Source organism: Podarcis liolepis (assembly GCF_965112155.1).
Source record: "Podarcis liolepis genome assembly, chromosome: 12".
Classification (NCBI taxonomy): domain Eukaryota; kingdom Metazoa; phylum Chordata; class Lepidosauria; order Squamata; family Lacertidae; genus Podarcis; species Podarcis liolepis.
Genome location: NC_139563.1, coordinates 19,333,735 through 19,354,928, shown reverse-complemented (window position 1 = coordinate 19,354,928; position 21,194 = coordinate 19,333,735). Strand labels below are relative to the sequence as shown.

Here is a 21,194-nt window from a genome sequence, read left to right as displayed (position 1 = left end):
ATGTATGCTAGTTGTGTATACTGTATTGATATACTGTCTTACAATAGTATATAAGTATAATAGTTCTTACAAATAGTTGCTGAAGGATGGATAACTGTTGACTTCCAATTATGCCGTGGTACTTTTTTGTCCTAAACCAAGGATGGGAAATGAAATATCTGGGAGCAAGATGTGTCCCTCCAAGCCTCTCTTCAGCCTTCACTATTCTTCCCAGGTCATGCCCCCTTCCTTGGTCACGCCCCTCACTGGTCCTCTGTGTCATCCTCTTTGGGGGTTGGCTGGAATTTGTCCTTGAACTGTGACAATTCATCTTGCTTATTAGGATGGTGGATAGAAACCTATGACTGCAGGTACAAACTTCTGAGTTCTGTGTGAGTGTAGCTTACTGAACAAAAGCAAGTCAAATTTGTTTGCATCTAGCCCCACCCACTTTAGTCACTTGTTCTGCATACCACTGGCTTGTGAACTCCACTCCCATTCTAAACGATGCAATGGTGTTAAATATTTGAACAGCACTTTGTTCAAAAAGTAGATGTTACACAATTTCCCACAATATTTCTCCCCAAATACTAGATTCAGGAAAGGGCAACCAAAATGTTCACGATGCTAGAACATTTCCCCTATGAGTAAAGATTACAAAATTTAGGGGCTTTCTAATTTAGGAAAAAAGACATGTAAAAGTTTATATGATATTGATCCCTCTCTAGTGCTAGTATCTGATGCTAAAATCCAGTGTCATCTGATGAAGCTTAATATTAGAAGATTCAGGACAGAGAAAAAGAAGTACTGTATTTCTTTTTAATTCAGTACGTGATGGGCATGATGGCCAGACCTGCTGCCAGCACCCACCTCTTACCCTTAATGTTGCAGGTCATGGCCATCACTTAATGGATTCTGTAGCTTGATTATCAAATTTGGGAAGAAATACTGTAAGGTTGCAGTGGTAGCAGAGAATAACTATTTATGCTGCCCTACAATAGGCTCAATAATGCATTTTATTAGTTTTTCAGTGAATGCCACTTCATTATCTTAACTTGCTTTGTTTGTTTATACCAGGGAGCTCAATTAGCTTTGCTTAGTATAAGGGATGTGGGTGGCGCTGTGGGTTAAACCAGAGAGCCTAGGACTTGCCGATCAGAAGGTCAGCAGTTCGAATCCCCGCGACAGGGTGAGCTCCCGTTGCTCGGACCCTGCTCCTGCCAACCTAGCAGTTCGAAAGTACGTCAAAGTGCAAGTAGATATATAGGTACTGCTCTGGCGGGTGTTTCCGTGCGCTGCTCTGGTTTGCCAGAAGCGGCTTAATCATGCTGGCCACATAACCCGGAAGCTGTATGCCAGCTCCCTCGGCCAATAAAGCGAGATGAGCGCCGACACCCCAGAGTCGGCCATGACTGCACCTAATGGTCAGGGGTCCCTTTACCTAGTAGGAGAATTTACATGAGAGTGAGTGTCCATAGCTAGAGCAATCTTTGAATTCCACAAAGTGACAAGGGAAATTTATGTTTTATCATGCAAATGGCAACAGGACCTGGGGAACAGGAGAATAACTTACTTCCTGGTTTGGGAGCTTGCATTTCACTGATACTTGCTGCTAAGTAGACCATAGGATTGAAATCTAATTGCCTCATTCTTTTCATTTTACATAAAATGCAAATATTTAATTTGAAGCAAAATAGCTGGTTCAATATGTTAAAAAATTAAGAACTGAAACAAAGCTAGTATGGGTTTTAGAAGTATTTTAACCAAATAAAGATTACATTTTAAAGAAATTAAAGTCAGAAAATGCTGTAGAAATGTTTTCCCCCTTTGCTAGAAGGAAGAACATGAAGATATGACTACTTTCCTGATATGTTGTTCACAACTCAGTAACCAGTTAGATTGTGCACTTCGTGAAGAAAAACAAGTATGTACTATGAAATATGAGCAATAAATATAAATTTATTTTGCTGTTGGATTTGCTTTCTCTCTGTACTTGGTAGGTTTTTGTCTTATTCTAACACAATATTAGACTGTTCTCTTACCAAGTGCATCTGGAACTCAACACATTTCCCAGTACTATGTGTGTAATTTGACTCTTCCCTGAGCAAATATGAGCACAGTGCTATTGTGGTAAACAGAAAGAGAGTATCTCTCTTAAGGTGAATTCACTGTTGATCCTAGTACATACCATTCACAAGCAGGAATTGGTTACATATGTATGATGAAATCCCTGGTTGATGCCATATCCAGTGCAGATGAGACAACACATAGCCATTAATCAACACACAGCCATTAATCAGCCCTTGAGAGTGAATGGTTACCACCAGCAAGAATATTCTGTTGTGAATAAGACAAATACCCTCTTTTTCATTTAAGCATGACCCTTATGGCAAGGACAGAATAAGCTTATTAAAACAGAGTAGCCAGCTAATCTTGTAATAGGAACATTAGCTGATGTGACTGAGGATGATGCATTAAAATTCATCATCACTTGTTATTTTGTTATTGTCAGCTCTGTTCCATCCCCTGGTCCCAGCAATTCTCAAAACCCAAGGTGGTCTCAGAGTGCCCCAGATGGGGAACTCACACAAAAGAGTTCAGTTGCCCCCTTTCATTATAGTACTGCACTTAAGTTCTCATTTGATCTTGAAGTCATCACAGAATCAGTGGTGTACCTAGGGGTTGGCTAGATTGGTCACTGCCAAGGGCACAGGCCATGAGATGTGTGTGCAAAATGGCGGCTCTCCACTCTGCCTCAAAGTGGCTAGGAGCCCACTGACCCACTTTTGTGCTCCCTGGACCACTCCACCACTGCTCTGTGTGGTCAACATTTCCTTGCCAAGGACACAACGGACAGGGAGGGAGGCACCGATACAGCTCCTTGTAAAGGGGGCAAGGGAGCCTAGGTACACCTCTACACAGAATGAAATGCATGTATGAAAAGGGTAGTTATTTACTGTGAAAACCTTGTGTTATATGTACAAAGATAATTTTTTGGTGTTAAATTGTAACAGAAACACCTAGTGATTTTAATTTTCTTTCTTAGATATTAGACTCATTGCTTCAGGTAAGAAATTCATTCATTCATTAATATTTTTAAAACCTATTGTATTTTTTGAAAAAAATGTAATTTGTAAATGCCTAATTTTCTTTTCTTTTCTTCAAGTGGTTTGAAAAGGAGGTCCGTGAGATGGAAGAGGTAAACTAACATTTGGAAAGTTGGTTTATTAGTTTTGATAGGAAATATGTGGAATATATTGTTGCAGTATAAAGCATTGTTACAGTGAAAAGCATTTCTGTATATGCATTGCTGCTGCTTGTTTATGACTCACTTTACAACATCCATTTCAGTGGAGTTTGCTCCCATGTAAGTTTAAATAGCTTTGCTAATTTAGTGATTGCTATTTAGGTTGCATGCATCTCTTGAGTGTGCTCAAGTAAAATATTAGCATTGTAAATATGTTTGCTTGTTATACATATGAAAAAAACAACACAGAAATGTTCAGCTTTTACATAAGCACTCCATGCAGTGCTGGGGCTTGGGATGCCTCTCCCCTATCCCATTCCTGCAACCTTTGCTATGTGGTTTAATAGTCTGCTGTAACAGCAGCTGTGCATCAAGTCAAAGATAAGAACATGCAGAATAGAGGGGGAGCTGTTCAATAAGGTTTCACAGGGAGCAGAGCAAGATTTGTTTGTTGCTTTAGCCTGGGTTAGGCTTCCATTGAGAAGTTTCATAGTTGATCCACCTCGTCCTGACCTGTCATCACGAGCTGGATCATTTGAGGAATGATGCATCCTCCTCATGAGTACGGCTTAGTGAATGTTGTCCTCATGAGGGCCAGGCAGACCTGAGCTTCTGGTTTTGATTTTCTTATAAAGAAGAGCCTCTGCTCCTGTAGTCCTGGGTTTGAACTTGATGGGTCTGAGCCCAGTCAGGGTGTAACAGTTGCTTTAACACTGTAGCCACTTTGATTGGGGTATCTTCTAAGATGGTGGTCTCAGGAGAGTTATTGTTCTCAACTGATTCAGAGGTTTTCAACCTTTTTGAGTCCATGGCTCCCTTGACCAACTACATTCTTTCTGCGGCATCCCTGTGAGGCTCAGGAGCCCAGTTATGTCACCCCTTGCCTGCAGAGCTGGCAACCTCTAATCCTTTTTTGAACCCCCTTTTGGAGTGTTCCCTTAGTCTCCTCTCCCCTCTCCTTGGGAGTCCTCTGGGCAGCTGCTGTTGCCACGCCCCCATGCCCCAAAGAGAGATGCCTCCTCACACTGCCCCACAGGGGCCTTGGACTTGTCTGTCCATTCCCAACAGCAAGGACTGGCAGCCTGGCTGGCTGGGCTCCCTCACCCGCTCGCTGGTCAGGGGGTGCTGGTTGCCTCAGCTCCTGGCAACCAGCATCCCCTGACCAGCCCCAGAGGCACCATTCGCCTGGCAAACTTGTAGTCAGGGCTGCTACAGTAAACAGCACACAACCCTTTGGGAAGCAGAGACATGAGAGGGCATCAAAGGAGGGAGGGAAGGAAAGAGGGACAGAGGCTAGTGTTGCCAGCAGCACTACTGACTATCATTCAAGGCACTCCAGGGTTGAAAACCACTGCTCTAACTTTATCAGTACTGGGGTCAGTACCTCTGAGGACTTGCGTAGCTCAGGTCTGGTCCCCCAGTTAACAAATAACCTAAGTTAATAGGATAATATATTGTGCTAATATGTTGATATCTATATTTCAGATAGGCGAGGAAGAAATGATTCCAGATTGGCAAATTCCAGTAGCTGATAAAAACATATCAAATAACATTACTAAATTACGGAACCGCATCCAAAAGCTTGAAGATTTGAAAGGCCGTATTCAAGAACTGCCCAAGCTTATCCAGCTTTCTGCTCCTAAACAGTAAGAGTGCTGTGAAATAGTTAGGTTTAATAGCAATAAAATATAGATTTGTTATATGGATTATTGAAAAATATTTTATTAGATCTTTCCATTTCCTGAAGCACAATCAAGGTGTTTGCTTAACAATAATGAAAAACTAGAAACTATCACATTATCACCATCTTTGTATCTCCTTAAAGGTCTAACTTAACAGTATGAGGGGCTGAAGAATTCTGAACCCCCCCCCAAAGTATTTGTTGTTTGGTTGGCTGATTATATCTTGTTATGAGTCTGTTTCCAGAACACTAAAGATTAAGCATGAGCTGTTTCCTATGTAATATTATAGTGGATTTTATTAGTAAATATAAGAATGCATTTTTTTTACCAAATGTAACCTAATTATATAAAATTAGAAATTTTATTTTTTTCAAAAACTGACTTTCAGATTATAAAATTAGATTTAATATTTATAATATTTCACATTTTGACAAATACTTCATATTTTGACAGTGAAAAGAAAAAAGCATTAAGCCCTGTAGCTCCTGCTCCAAAAGACCCAAAACGTATTATTGAAGGTAAGGATTGTGATTTAATATGGAGACAAAGGAAGCAAAATATATGTTTTGGGTGGAGTATGAGAAATAAGTCGTGGAGCATGCTGGACAGGTCATAAGGGGGCTGAAGGAAGCTAGGCTAACAAGGTAGGAAATTGGGGACATGGAAAATAATATATAATTTGCCTTTTAAAAAATGGAGTGTAATCTTGATTTATTTGAAACTCTCTGCTTTCTTTAAACAATTATTGTATTTATATTAATTTGTTTCCTTATTTTCATAATGATATTTGTAATTTCTTCATATGTTAAGGATGGAAGAATTTGTCAGTTTTGCTTCTCCTGGTTTTTCCACATTTCTTTAATAATTTGCATATTTGTATTTTAAAAATCTTTACAATTCCCCCCCATGATTTTTGTTTGATGTTCTCTTAATATAACACATTTTTAGCAGTTTTGAATAATGTACACATTTTCAAGCAATTTCTCATAACATAAAGCACATTGTATTTTATTTTCATTAATATACAGTATTGCATTTTCTGAAAATGATAAGCACTGCACATGGTGTGTGTGGGGTTATATCACTGTCTTATGTGCAGAGAGAAGGCATGCAACAAGGTCTCAGTGAGTTGGCTACTCTTCCTTAGTCTGTTGGCTTTATATGCAAACTGAATTGAATTTATCCCCCATACCTAGTATATATATGTGTGTATGTATTCTTTGTATTAAAAACAAAATTAAGCAAAGAAAACCACTTTGCTAGACTTGGAACTACAGTATTTGGTTGAGGCTTGGAGTCAATGAGATTTACTAGGAGTGAGTTTCATAAATGGCTACTGTCATCTAGAGGAGCACTGTTAGTTGTCCCTCATGCTACAGCGGCCCAGCTGGCCTTCGCTAGATATCAGGCATTTAGTGCTGTCAGGCCCATGCTCTGGAAAACACTTTGGTAGGCACCCATGGTTTTGACTTGAAAGCTTTTTATGCTGACAGACCTTTGCACCTGTTTAAACTGATTAGCCATTCACTTTAATGATTATTTGTATTGGCTTTAATGCTGTTTTGTTGATGTACACCACCCTGATACTATGATTTGGCGGTATACCCATCTTACAGCACCAATCCCATTTGAAACAAAACTGCAAAAACTGCATGTCGGCTGAGAAAATCAGAGCCATTTCTTCCTTTTCTCCTCTTTTGGTAGCAAGAAAGAAAGGCTCCCAGAAAGGTCCTGATGGCCCTTAGTTTCTCAATGTGCACCAGGGTCATTATTTCTGGTACAATCTCTGTATGCTGAAGGGTTACAAAATGGAGTCCTTCCTGCTTCCTGTCTCTGGAGCACTGCTGTTGCTGTCCTGGTTGGATAAATGATGTTTAAGGAGAAGGATGTATGTGTTGCGGGTTAGGGAGTTGTAGAGCTGGGTGGGCGCAAGGGAGGGGGTGAGTGCAAGGGAGTGGGGCCGGGCAACTTCTGAACCTGGAAAATAGGTGGTTATTTATTAGTTTTTTTAAAACAAACAAACAAACAAACAAACAAATAAATATTGACTTATTTCTAAGTCAGTTTTTCATGAGCTGATGAGAAGTAGCTTGAAATTTAAAAAGGAACATTATAACTACCGATTTCTTTTTAATTTTGTTCCCAAATCATAGCCTATTTGGTAACACTGTTTCAGAGAAAGGCCAGTTGGCACCATCATTTCATTGATTTGTTTTAGGGTTTAAACTTAGCCAGCATGGATAAGAAGAAAAAGCTTTCTATTTTACAAGTTTATTTATTTATTTCACATTTGCTAATGAATTACTGTATATACATTTGAAGAACTGCTACAATAGTTTAAACTGAGTAATAAAATGTTTTGTTTCAGAACTTGCTATGAAACATGCAACTGAGGATGTAATGAATATGGTACAAGTTTTCCAAGATGATACAGGCCAACGTAAGTTCTTTAGAATTTGAAATGGCAGTGGCTGAAATCTCAGGGCATGATCTGGTCAACATTAACCACTTTAATATCCCAGTGGAGGAGTGGAGAATCAGAACCATTGGGGGTGGGAAATTAGAACCAGGAAAAGCCAGTCTGGGGCTGGAACAAATGGTGGGAAGAACCAGAATGAAAAGTGTATGAAGCGACCCCTTTTCTTTCATGTTTTGTGGCACCCCTTTTGTGAGTCTCCCTCTTTCTGTTACTTCCTTTCTCTACTCCTTTCTGCTACCTGCTTCTAGATGCCACCACTTCCTCTGCCCAGGGGTGCCAACTTGAATAAAATATTGGGGAAGGGGGCAAGTCCTGCTCTGCATGATCAATCACATGATGCAGGACACCATTTGAATGGCAATGCCCATTAACTGGGGGGGGGTCCTCTCAAATATTTTACAGGGGGGCTGAAGACTCCTCAGCCCCTAGGAGTTGGCTCCTATACCTCTGCTGCTGGTGAAGACTGCCATTTCATGCACCCTGCAGAGATCCACTGGCCCTACTCATCCCTACATTTGCATGGTCAATATGTTTATACTCTTACTCACATGACAATGAGCCTGCATATTCTGCCCTGAGTAGATGTTTGATTCATCTATAAGAGATGCCTGTGATCCTCCAGTTAGCAATAATAGTTGAGTGAAGGCTAGGATAGATCCTTGGTGGAGAGAGGCAGTGATGGTGGAAGCTTGACTCTGTTTCCACCAGACCTATTTGTGAGTAATTGAACAGGAGTGGCTGATTTTATAAGCCCCCATTTTCAATTACTAACAATATCACCAGAGTAGGATATGAAGAATCCTTGCCTGTATGGGTCATGGCACTGGAAGACCTAAAGTTTCTGTTGAATTCTACATTTATATGTGTATGTTTAGATTGCATAAATAATAGAACAAATCTATGTCCTGCGTAATAAATATTTAAATTGTATTATTAACTGGTGCTGGTCACTTTGGATACCCATTTCTGGGGCAAACTAAAGGCTATAAACTTAACTAACTAAAATTTTGTTGTTGTTCAGAAACAATGGAATCAATGAATAATCGCATGCTAGAAATAATGAAAGTGTTTGAAAGACAGACAAACAAGTTACACAGGTACATATTCTACTTGATATGTTACATAGAAAAACCTTACAGTATTAATGCATTACAGGAGTACAGGCAAAAACCAGGTTCCCAGAACTTTGAGCTTTTAGCCAAGATGTGCCACAAATTCCAGGTGCATATGCCACTTGTAATCCATGCCCAAGTTGGACAATAATATTATAGCTTGTAGAAACTTATATTTCCAGTTAATTATATTTTGGCACTTTTGTAAGGAAATCATCTTCAGTTCCCAGAGAACTATGGCTATCTGTGGGTTGTTAAATAAACCTTAATGTAAACACTGCATATAATGAAATCTCACACTGTGCTAAATTTAGAGGGTGCTTATGTCCCTTATCTATATGGGGTTGTGACATATATGATATGAGCAGGGTCTTTCCTGCCAGATGTTACTGAAGTTTTATAAAGTACAAACTAAGAAACATATATTTCATACTTTTCAGAGTTTCAAATGAACAGGATGTGCTGGAAGGTGTGAGTATAATACTTAAAAAACTGTATGAGTGTTCACAGCAGTCACTGGATGCAAAACACTATAATATAGAAAATAATAGAGCAAGTATTTGTATTTTTAAGGTGATAAATTAGATGAATTTTAAATACCTAAAAAGAAAAGAGGAGAATTGCACCAAATTTCAGATAAGTATCTTGAATTCACTGAATTTTAATATCTGACAAAATTTTGGAAATATATCCAGAAATATTGAAGTTAGCAGATGGAAAAGAGAAGTAGAAATGAATGTCATCAGCATGCTGATGATGCCTCAACCCAAACCCCAGGATTACTTAGAGCAGTGTCTAATGGGGGATGAAACATTCCCTATCAGAAGACCTCCACCAGAGTAAGCTGTTTGTGTGCCATTATGCTGTGTCAATGTTAAAAATGGCTTCACCATTCTTTTTTAATTTTTAAAATTTTCATTCTTTTCATTTCTTAATTTCAATTTTTAAACATTTCTTCAAATATGTTAAAACTATTTCCCCTCAAAATGTTTATTCTACCTAGAAATTACAGAAGATTCAACAAGAATTTCGAAAGCTTGCAGAAGAGAAGGAGATAATGGAGGATGAACTTCAAAAGATGAAAGGTTCAGAGGTAATTATTTTTCCAAAACTTCTACTTAGAAATTACAGAGGATTCAACAAAAATTTGAAACCTTATGGAAGAGATAATGAAGGATGAACTTAAAGATGAATGCTTCACAGGTATGATTATATTTTACAGAAGCTGCAATCCTAAACAAGCTTATTGGAGAGGAAACCCATTGAACACAGACTTAATTCCAAGTGAACCTGCATAGAATACATGCATAGAATACATCACTATCCAAACATTTGCTTATCTGAATATAAATAATTATTCCCAAACTTCACTACATGCACAGCTGATTCAGATATCCAAACAGCTGGAGTTTGTTCACTTACTTACTGTTTTTTTCGCTCCTATAGGACACACTTTTCCCCCTCCAAAAATGAAGGGGAAATGTGGGTGCGTCCTATGGGGCGAATACAGGCTTCAGGAAGCTCTGCGCGACCCTCCGGAGCCCGGCGCAGCTCTGCACGACACTCCGGAGCCCGGCGCCAAGCCGCGCCGGGCTCCGGAGGGTCGCGCAGAAATGCTTGTATTCCGAAGCCTCGGGCACGCTGAAGAGCGCGCCTGGGCTTTGCACAGCTGTCCGCAACCCTGGGGAGACTGGCACGGCTCCCTAGGCTTGCAGATAACAGGCTGTCCTGGGGGCTAGGGTTGGGGGAAGCTAGGGCTTCCCCCGCGCCAGCCCCATGCCTGGGGGGGAAATAATTTTTTTTCTTTATTCCCCCCCCAAAAAAAACCTAGGTGTGTCCTATAGGGCGGTGCGTCCTATGGGGCGAAAAATACGGTACTTGTTTGTGATTTGCTGGTCAACGGGAACCATTTTGGGGCAGAAACCAAAATGGGGTTGAAACCATTTTGGGGCAGGAACGGGGAGAGATTGGACATTTCAGAAAGCAGGGTTTTTCCTTTGTCTCTCTTTTGCTGATTGGCCACAGCCATTTTAGGAAGAAATGGTAGAAGAGGGAAGAAAGCTCGCAGTTTGGAAATGTTGCTGTAAGCAATAGTGGAAATTGCCCAATGAACAATTTCCTGGGAATGTCCAGAAAGTGGGACTTGCGTGTAGATGGGTTCTGCCAGACATTATACAACAGGAAAAAAAGGATGAGAAGGGGAAAAGGAAAATAAGCAAATTCAGGAACTGACTTTTATATTGCATTATGTTCTTATTTATTGTAATATTGCTTAATGGATACAAATGACACAGTACAACAGATATTATAGATGAGGTTGTTTTTCCATCCCTATATATGATGTTTTGTTGTTTTGTATACTCATGGTGTCTGTTTTAAGAGTGAAAATGTAACCAAGGGGAAGAGTGGGAATATTCTTCCTCTGTCAAAGGTCTCTGGAAGTTCTGTGCTGTTTCCTGCCCATTGCATCTTCAAATGTACAACTGTACAAGGAACAAGTAATAATTTTCCTATGTAACCTGTTTGGTGTTTTCTCACATACGTCTAACAGCAAGAAAAAGGAGTGCAAGATACAAGGAAAAAAATGTTATCAAAACTGGAAAAAGAAAAAGCAAAAGTTGAAGAAAAACCACCTCAAGTAATTGTAGAAAAGTAAGAAAAGTAATTAATAATCTAGATTGCAATCTAAACTCCCTTTCTTGGTTTGTTTGTGGGGTGGAAGTGTCCTCCACCCAGCCCTGACAATCTTCACTGGGTTCCACCCACAGAGTGAGGCTAGCATCATTTTGCTCACACAAAACTCCCCATTTGTTTTGCCAAGTGAACGGGAAACTAGAAGTGCCTCTATTGGTATCCCCACCAGTTGCAGCCTGCCGAAAGCCCCACAAAGAAGTTTGCTTCTGGCTTCAACTAGATTTGCTTCTAAAAAAATGACTTAAATTACCATTAGGAAGTGATATTCACCAAATTCAAGATAACTAACTCTGCAACCCCATGCATGACTATTAAGAAATAAGTTCTGTTGGGTTTACTTGGGTAGGATGCTTTGTCTTGATGCTGTGTGTATATGATATTGGCAGTTTTTCCTTACTTAATTTCACAGCAGCCTTTTGATACACTTGGCCATGTCTTCCTCCTGAACTGATTTGGTTAGATGGGTATTAGAGGCATTTACAGTGGTTCCAACAGAGCATTAGGTGATCATCTCTTGCCCCCCTGGCAGTCATGCAATGGGGTGTTGCATGGTACCGTTTTGTTCACACTGCTGTTTAACAGTAGCATAAAGCCATTGGAAGTGATAATTGGGTCATTTGGGGTGACATGTCATCAGTTGCACTTCTCTGTAACAGCTGAATTCAGAGAGGCTGTTGACTGGGGCCTGGACTTTGCGGTGGGCTTGATGAGGGCCAATACATGGACTCTGGACTCTGAATCCTGGTAAGACTGGCAGTTCCCAAGTCTGTATAATTGGTCAATTGCCTGCTTTAAACAGGGTCATGCTCATCCTGAAAGAGCAGTCTGGGATGCTTCCAAATATCTCTCTTTCACTAGGGGCCCAGGTGACATCACTGATTAGGAGTGCCTTTTACTAACTTTGGCTGATAGGACAGTTGCAACAATTTCTGGACTGGGATAGCTTTACTAGTACTGCTGGTCATGCACTGGTAAAATCCAGATTACTTTGCAGCGGTTCTATACAGAGCTGCCCATGAGGTTTAGTCAGAAGCTGCAGCTATTGCAAATTGCAGTGCCTTGACTGTTCATTGGCATAGACTGTAGCTACCATGAATACACCATTGCTGAAAGAACTGCAATGGCTGCCATTCATTTATTTCATTTATATCCCACCCCACAACTCTTTGTCCTCTATAATCCCCACAACAACCCTGTCAGGTAGGTTAATCTTAGAGGCAGTGATTGGCCCAATGTTACCCAGTACGCTGCATGGCTGAGTAGAGATTTGAATCCTGGTCTTCCAGGTCCTAGTCCATGGGTAAGCAAACAAAGGCCCAGGGGACGGATCCGGCCCAATCGCCTTCTAAATCCGGCCCATGGACGGTTGGGGAGTCAGCGTGTTTTTACATGAGTAGAATGTGTCCTTTTATTTAAAATGCATCCCTGTGTCATTTGTGGGGCATAGGAATTCATTAATTCCCCCCCCCCAATATAGTCTGCCTCCCCACAAGGTCTGAGGGACAGTGGACCGGTCCCCTGCTGAAAAAGTTTGCTGACCCCTGCCTAGTCCAACACTCTAACCAGTATACCACACTGGCTCTCAGTGTGATTAACTACCAAGCTAAGTTAAAGCTGTTGCTATTAGTGTACAAAGCTCATACAAGTTTGGATAAAGATATCTAAAAGATTGGGTATATATAACAAATGAGACAATTCAGTCACTGAACTCTATGGGAGAGGGCCTTCTTCAGATACCATCTCATCAGCAGTCTGTTCAGACAGACACTGTTTCTATTGTCTATTGCTTTTACATATGGATTTATTTTTAATTGTTTTAATCTATGGAGTTGTTTTTATTGTGGATGTTTCTGATATGAAATTGGTTCAAGATACTTTATGTGAAGTGATTCATAAACTGAATCAAATAAATAAATGTTTGTGAACATTCTGCACCATTATTCTAGTTTCACCAATTTATGACACCTCTGCAGGAACAATAAAATGCATTTTGAGTGCCTTATTGACTTCACAGTTTGCCTTATATGTTCTTAATTACAGACCAGCAAGACCAACTCCTATTCCTTTAAAGCACAAAGAAGCTGAAAACCAAAAAATGAAAGAAGACTTAGCTAAAGCTCAGGTAATATGTATTCTAGTTCCCTGCAAATGTCTTTTAAAAATAAACTTTCACCCAAAAAGGGTTGATAAAACCACCAACATATCACAGAACATATCTGTGGACTATGATTTGATAGTGGTTTTCTTTTGGCTGTGGATTTATGCAGCAGTGGCTGCTGCCTACAAAACCTGGTGGGGCTGCTAGGAGGTCACAAGGGCGTAGCCAACTTGTTCTGGTTTTCTACATATCCTCCTCCTTTCAGGGGTATCCGGTATAGGGGGTGCAAGGGACTTCAGCCCCCTAAATATTTTGAGGAAGGGGGTAAGGCCCCCCCAGTATTGAGGGGGCTGCCATCCCCCGCCACCCCAGGCGATTGTCAGAGTGCCAGGCAGGGGCGGGTGGCTTGGAGGGTGATTTTCACCCTCCACATCCTCTGCTGTGATTGCCAGAATGGCCTAGCAGGCACCTACACATCCTACAGGCATGGCCCAATGGGTGTGTGTTTGCGTCAGTGTTACACGTGTGACATCATACACGCACGAGAACTCCCCCAATGTTGGGCCCAGCTTGGCATGCCTGCCTCCTTTGCAAAGATGCCTCAGACATCTAGGCACTGCAGTTTTTCAGACAGTTGCTCCTAACTCAGAGGTGGTCAAACTAAGACCCGCGGGCTGTATATGGCTCGGTCGTCAAACTCGGTCAGCCCCCGCACTAAACAGGTGCAGCGCAGAGGCCTCGCTGTGCGGAGGCTGACTTCCGCGATGCAGCATGGTTTCTGATTGGCTGCAGGAAGCTCCTGCAGCCAATCAAAAGCCGTGGATGACTCTGGGCGCGCAGCGATGGCTTCTGGGCGCCACCCCTTCCTTCCTGCTGAGGTAGCCGAGCAGGAGGAAGCGGCGGAGGCTGCCCAGGCCAGCAGCATGTGGGTGCCACCCCTTCCTTCCCGAAGAGGCGGCAGAACAGGAGGAAGCGGTGGTGGTGCAGAGGCTGCCTCCGCCGCCCAGGCCAGTGGCATCTGGGTACTACCCCTTCCTTCCCGCTAAGGTGGCCAAGCGGAAGGAAGCGGCTGAGCAGGAAGGAAACGCAGCCACTGAGAGGATGCCGATGCTTCCAAAGACGAGGCAGCGTCGGTGGCTGCGGCATGAGCGGCATGGGGGGGGCCTTTTGGGAGGGGGGTTGCTTTCGGGAGGTGTGGGTCCTGCCCCCCCAAGGTCTGAGGGACAGTGGACTGGCCCCCTCCTGAAAAAGTTTGCTGACCCCTGTCCTAACTAAACTGAAAAGTGATTTAAAAGGGGTTCCTGCTGTTACCTTTGCTTCTCTACAAAAGTTATGTGCTCCCCCATGCTGGTTCTTTCCCTTATCCTCTTTTTCAAAGAAGCAGTTGACACTCAAAATATTTCAGTTTTATTACTTAGTATCTAAGTGTCTTACCGTGCTTCAGGAGGGTCACTGCAGGGACAAGTTCTAATGTCAGTTTATGCTAGAATAATTGTAATTGACTCTGAAGTAAGCCCCACTGAATTCTATGAGGACTGCTCCAAGCTCAAATTCAGCCCAAAAGAAGCACCTTAGTTCTGCTCCAGAACTGGCAGGGAAGCAGTAATGTGATGGGAAGCAGACAAACCAAGAGAAGGCAGCAAACAGAGTGAAAGGCTTATGTGGCTAATGTAATGATAATATAATAGTACTCCAGGATACAAGAGAAAATACACAGGGAATAAAGGATCACATGGGAGGGTTTAAAAAGCAGAGGTACCAAGGAAAGAAGCTACTCAAGGTTCACAAACTTGTTGAAGGAGGAAACGAAATCATGACTACCAGAGTTCAGAGAAGCAGAGGGGAAGGGTATAAACAAGACAACCCACTCACACATGATCCACTCCCAGAAAAAGTAAAAGCTTCTCAGAAAAATAAACTGATCTGATAATCAAAGGCACAATCACCCAAACTGTAAGGGACGGGAATGAAGTGGAAGGGGAAGAGAGGAAAGATGTGTGAGGAGGAAAAGTAAAATCAAAGGCTGACAGGGGAGAAACAAATTCCAAAGACATTCCAAATCACACAAAACTTACCCAGGGCAGCAAGGAACAAATGGGGGTGGGCAGGGGGAGAGAAAATACACAATAGTACAAGAAGTGAGGCTAAATGTGATCAAGGAGAAAAAGAATCCCCTGGATGGGAAGCAGGAAATCGGCAGCACTATATAATATGAAGCAAACTATTTCCTCAACTCTGCAATCCCTGCCTGTGGGGGATAGATGGCAGTATCTACGTATCTGATGAATTTACCAGTATGTCCAGAGAGAAAGTAATCACTGTAACATTAAGGGAATCCAGTCAGAGCCTAAAGCAGTTCCAGGCCAGGTTTTACCAAACAAATAAAAATAAATGTCCAGAAGCTGATGTTACACTTCAGGCAAGGAAGATGTATCCAAATTTGCTTTTATTTTCTTGCAGAACTATCCCTACAGTTTATGAAAGGACTAAAACAGGATTTAGCGGCTATTGTCCTTCTCAGTTGCCCCAGCAGTTCATGCTTCTCTTTCCTCAGAGTTCTACTCTTATTATTTTTTACTTAAAGGGGTAGTAACATACTAATATAAATTTTCATAAGATTAAGGCAGACCCAGGTGATTCACACCTAAGCACCATTTCCACCATCAAGTTGATGGATTCGCCAGATCAAAAAATAATTGCATGTTCCAGCACTCCCACCCTTCCCTCTCATTATAATTAATTGTCCTATTTAGTCCATTAACTTTAGTAAGTTTGGAAAATATGAAACCTCCCCATCCAAAAAACAAATCAATGTAACTAAAAAAAGAAAAAAAGTACCGTAGCTATTGTACAAAAAGAGATGTGTCCCCGGTGGTCACTCACACAAATAACCAGTTCAGTTGTGTGGGGTGGGGGATTACCAAATAAAATAAATAAATAAATAAATAAGCAAGCACCTAATCAGTGAATACAAACATAGTCCTAGGGCCTAGTTAATGCTGTGTGGCTTTCAAGGAAACAGCTCTGAGCATTCTGGGACTGCACTTTAAGGCAACCCTTCCTCATCCTATACAGAAGCTTGAGTTGTGCCCCAGTAGTTGCCAACAAAGGTCCGTATAGTTAAAGCCATGGTTTTCCCAGTAGTGATGTATGGAAATGAGAGCTGAACCATAAAGAAGGCTGATTGCCGAAGAATTGATGCTTTTGAATTATGGTGCTGGAGGAGACTCTTGAGAGTCCCATGGACTGCAAGAAGATCAAACCTATCCATTCTTAAGGAAATCAGCCCTGAGTGCTCACTGGAAGGACAGATCGTGAAGTTGAGGCTCCAATACTTTGGCCACCTCATGAGAAGAGAAGACTCCCTGGAAAAGACCCTGATGTTGGGAAAGATTGAGGGCACAAGGAGAAGGGGACGACAGGGGACAAGATGGTTGGACAGTGTTCTTGAAGCTACGAACATGAGTATGACCAAACTGCGGGAAGCTGTGGAAGACAGGAATGCCTGGCATGCTCTGGTCCATGGGGTCACGAAGAGTCAGACACGGCTAAACGACTAAACAACAACAAAGTTTGAGTGTACCAGCCTTCACTGGGGACTCGGCTAGACTGGTAAAGGAAAAGCGTATTACATAACACTGTGACACCAGATGGCGCTGTGGAGTCCCATCTTTCCAACCAGATTTCCTTGTATGCAGTTTGCAATGTGTTTAACTGAAACGCTTCTTTGATGTCTCTAGATCCAGCTTAGGTCTATGGACACAGTAGTACCTCGTATTATGTAACCCACTGGTTACGTAAATTTCACAACAACAACAACAACAACAACAACAACAACAACAACAACAACAACAACAACAACAACAACATATTTATACCCCGCCCATCTGGATGGGTTTCCCCAGGCACTCTGGGCAGCTTCCAACAAAACACTAAAATGCAATAAAAACATTTTCATGTTACGAAAGTGACAAACCTGGTTTTGGACCAAGTATTGGACCGGGTTTTGCCGCATGCGCAGAAGCAGGTCCTCCGGTTGCAAAAACCTTGGGATCCGGCCAGACCTCCAGAACGGATCCCGTCTGCAACCAGAGGTACCACTGTATATATCTTAGTTCCATGTTTTGCAACATAGCTGTGCTTGAAACTACTAGAAACTACTAGTCCCCTTTCCTTCCTTCCTACCTTACCACCCAACCCTTTCCTCCTATCCTTTCTGGTCAGTCCTCTTTCTGTTTTGCTCCTCAGGTCCTGATCTGAGCCTTGAAAAGCACATAGAGCTGAAAGAGGAAGTGTCAGAGAGTGCCGAACTTCCTACTTCCTCTTTCATCTTTATCTACAGGACCTAAGGGATAAAATATTTTCTGGACATATTTCAATTTGGCAATGATTAAGCTGTTACTTGATCTTTACTATACAATATCACACAACTGTGACACCATTATCAGTAATGTTGTTTGATTTAGAATTACATGCTTTATTATAGCTTCAAAAGAGAAGGATTCTTTTATTTCACAAAAAACATATCCCCCTCACTTATTACTTAAAATAATCAGGCCTCATTGCCTGTCCTTTCAACTCAATTAATGCATTGGTAATTAGTTTCTTTTGGAACAGATCCTCTGGGACATATCTGGAAAACCAAATATGTTTGCATATCTTTATGATTACATTAAGGTGCAGTGTATGTTTGTGGAATGGTAGAGAATATTCTAGAATGTTGCTGTATGGATATTTTGATAAGAAACCCAAATTGTGAATTTAAATGTCTAAACATATTTTGACATTGTAGGCAAATATTCAGACTCTTGAACAAGAGAAGAAAATGCTTGAAGAGAAACTACAGAAAGCCTTAGAGGTATTGCTTGCACAGTTTTGATGTTGTTAAAAGGTAAAGGTAAAGGACCCCTGACAGTTAATTTCAGTCGTGAATGACTCTGGGGTTGCAGCGCTCATCTCGCTTTACTGGCCGAGGGAGCTGACGTTTGTCTGCAGACAGTTTTTCTGGGTCATATGGCCAGCATGACTAAGCAGCTTCTTGCGAAACCAGAGCAGCGCATGGAAACACTGTTTACCTTCCTGCCGGAGCGGTACCTATTTATCTACTTTAACGTGCTTTCAAACTGCTAGGTTGGCAGGAGCTGGGACCGAACAATGGGAGTTCACCCCGTCACAGGGATTCGAACCGCCAACCTTCCGATCGACAAGCCCAAGGGTCAGTGGTTTATACCATAGCGCCACCCCCGTTGATGTTGTTAAGAAACATTAAAAGGAGAAACAGTTACAAGTTGAGGTTTCATAAATTGTTACTAGAACTAGGGGTTGTTTTAAACCACCATGTGTATTCAACCTTCATGCCCACTCAACTGCTGTAGATTTCTCAGATCACAAAGCACAGTAGAAGGAATAAGTGAAATTGGTTTAGACTTTAGTCCTACAGCTTCATATTCCATTGTTTCTCATGCCCACAATAACAAGACCTGCAAACTGTCCTTGCTTGTCCACTTCCTTCCTGTCAATAGTGGTTAGCCACACTTCTCCCTAGCTATTTTGTGAGATTTTGCCTCCTCTCTCTTTGACTCTTTTCTTCAAAATGCTTCTACCTTTCCAATGCTCTGGTTTTCATTCAATTGTTTACTTTAGCCTTCAGTTTAGGCAACGCCTCTCACACTCCTGTCTCCAGTCCCTCCTCAGTCACAGCAGTAGGTCCTTTGTTCATAAGCTCTGTATATTCCCCCCCCCCCCAAGATCTCTTCTTCGTTCATGTCTCTGCTTAGTCAACCTTTTTTCTTGATCTGCCTTTTCCTCTCTTCTTCTTTCTCTTTCCACTGCTTATGCTGTACCCTTATGCTGCACCATTCTTTCAGTCATTCAGATTCTGGGCTTCCTGCTATTTAGCTTCCTTTTTGGTGAGACATTGAATCATTAAATTAGAAGGACTATCAAAGATAATCTAGCCCAACCTTATGATAGTGTAGAAAATGCACTTCTACAGCATCTTCGAGACATGGATGGCACTGTGGTCTAAACCACTGAGCCCCTTGTGCTTTCTGATCGGAAAGTTGGCGGTTTGAATCTGCACGATGGGGTGAGCTCTCGTTGCTATGTCCCAGCTCCTGCCAATCTAGCAGTTCGAAAGCATACCAGTGCAAGTAGATAAATAGGTATCGCTGCGGCGGGAAGGTAAACTGTTTCTGTGCTCTCTGGCACTCGTCATGGTTCTCTGTGTGCCAGAAACAATTTAGTCATGCTAGCCACATGATCCGGAGAGCTGTCTGTGAACAAACGCCGGCTCTCTCAGTCCAAAAAGCGAAATGAGCAAGATGAGAGCCACATCCCATAGTCACCTTTGACTGGACTTAAATGTCCAGGGTACCTTTACCTTTACAGTATCTTCAATAGGTAGCAGCTCACCCTCCACTTCAAAGCTAATGAAGAAGAATCCACCACTATCTATCGCAGTTTGTGTCACTGTTGAGCAGCCTGTACTATCAAGAGGTTCTTCCTAATGTTTAGTTTAAACTATTTTTATTTGAATTTGTTTGATTCTTAGCCACTGGAGGAACAGAAAACAAATTGCTCCATTGTCTGTGAGCTTCTTTCCAACCTTCAGACTGCTGTCTTCCCCAGCTGCTGCTATTCTTAATATTCGTGTGAGCTTTGTTACAGCCCCACAGAAACTCAACTGTAAACTATGCTGGCAGTTGGATTCCCTGAGCAGCTGGAATGTTTGTCGGCATTCTATGCTATTATGCCAATTTGTCCAATTGGTGTTAGAAACTTTATCTCTAGGCAAGTAGAATATAATACAGATAATATTGTTGCTTCTGAGCTGAAACTGTTTAAATTACTGTATTATGGTTTCATTTTTCTTTTAGTCTTGTCTGGGTTTCTCCAGATATTGTTGACTCTAGGACCCCCCTCCTCACAAACTGTACATTTCACATTAAATAAATGTAAGTGTTGTATTTATTTTTTAAAAATAGGAAGCTGAGATGGCTAAGGTTCATCTTGCTGAAGTACCTCCAACTATTCCAGATTGGCAGTTCCCTTATACAGAAATTGAAGATGAAAAAGATGTGCAGAAGAAAGGCAAAAAAGGAACAAAACCTAAAGGAACAGATGTACAAAAATTGGCTGTCAGTCCACCTGAAACAGGAAAAGCAGGAGAAACATTTCCAGCAAAAGATGTGAAACAGAAGAGAAAGGGGTCATTTATAGACATGGATAAAGCACTGAGCGAAGGTCAGGAAAAAGAACCTGAAAAAAGGATGGAAGAATCACGGAAAACAAAAGCAGGGAAATCAGAGGGAGTAAGTAATGCTTCCTATTTTGGTTACTAAAATATAGATAAATTTTGAATGAAGCAGTAGTTGCAAGTTTATACTCCTTCCTCTGATAACATTATGGCTATATATTTTGAATATGAATGGCTAGGCATAACATTGGCAATATATGTATGCAGCATGCCGCTTGAGCCTTTTGTTAAGCAGAGGAAATAATAATGGAGGAGATAGGATACTGACTCACTGAAAATAAAATCAACCATTCTGGTTTAGACCAGTGATCCATCTCTAGACCAATATCTTGACAATGGCCAAGTGGCCAGATGTAGGTATCCTACAAAGTTATAACTGCATAGGATTTGAAGAACATCACTGCAATTCCTTTGGATTTACCTTAGGTATTTACATTTAGATAATGTTTTATTTGAACTCTATATCTTTATTTCTTTCAACAATTTATGTGCTGTTTAATTACAAAGTTCAAGAGAACCCATACAATGAAACTAAAAATGAGTTAAAACTGTAAAATTAAAATTCAGTTACAAAACCTATTTGAATATAGCCAGATGTTCAGAAGGGAAGGGGGCCTGGCTGACCTTAACTGGAAGGGAATTTCA

At 41.4% G+C, this 21,194-nt stretch overlaps 1 protein-coding gene across 9 annotated transcripts in view; it reads left to right on the top strand.

Moving 5' to 3' along the window:
* Positions 1-21,194, top strand: part of CCDC7 (coiled-coil domain containing 7) — a 155,921-nt gene that overhangs the window by 11,721 nt on the left and 123,006 nt on the right. For 6 of the 9 annotated variants that reach the window (XM_083466477.1, XM_083466475.1, XM_083466476.1 and 3 more), the window contains exons 5-17: positions 1,814-1,903; positions 3,026-3,046; positions 3,146-3,178; positions 4,712-4,872; positions 5,362-5,426; positions 7,277-7,348; positions 8,409-8,484; positions 8,940-8,970; positions 9,503-9,592; positions 11,048-11,151; positions 13,234-13,315; positions 18,084-18,149; positions 20,278-20,604. In XM_083466477.1, coding sequence (XP_083322603.1) covers positions 1,814-1,903; positions 3,026-3,046; positions 3,146-3,178; positions 4,712-4,872; positions 5,362-5,426; positions 7,277-7,348; positions 8,409-8,484; positions 8,940-8,970; positions 9,503-9,592; positions 11,048-11,151; positions 13,234-13,315; positions 18,084-18,149; positions 20,278-20,604 — 1,218 coding nt within the window. The remainder of the gene's footprint in view (positions 1-1,813; positions 1,904-3,025; positions 3,047-3,145; positions 3,179-4,711; positions 4,873-5,361; positions 5,427-7,276; positions 7,349-8,408; positions 8,485-8,939; positions 8,971-9,502; positions 9,593-11,047; positions 11,152-13,233; positions 13,316-18,083; positions 18,150-20,277; positions 20,605-21,194) is intronic. The other 3 variants (XM_083466469.1, XM_083466471.1, XM_083466470.1) reach the window with 3 other exon arrangements.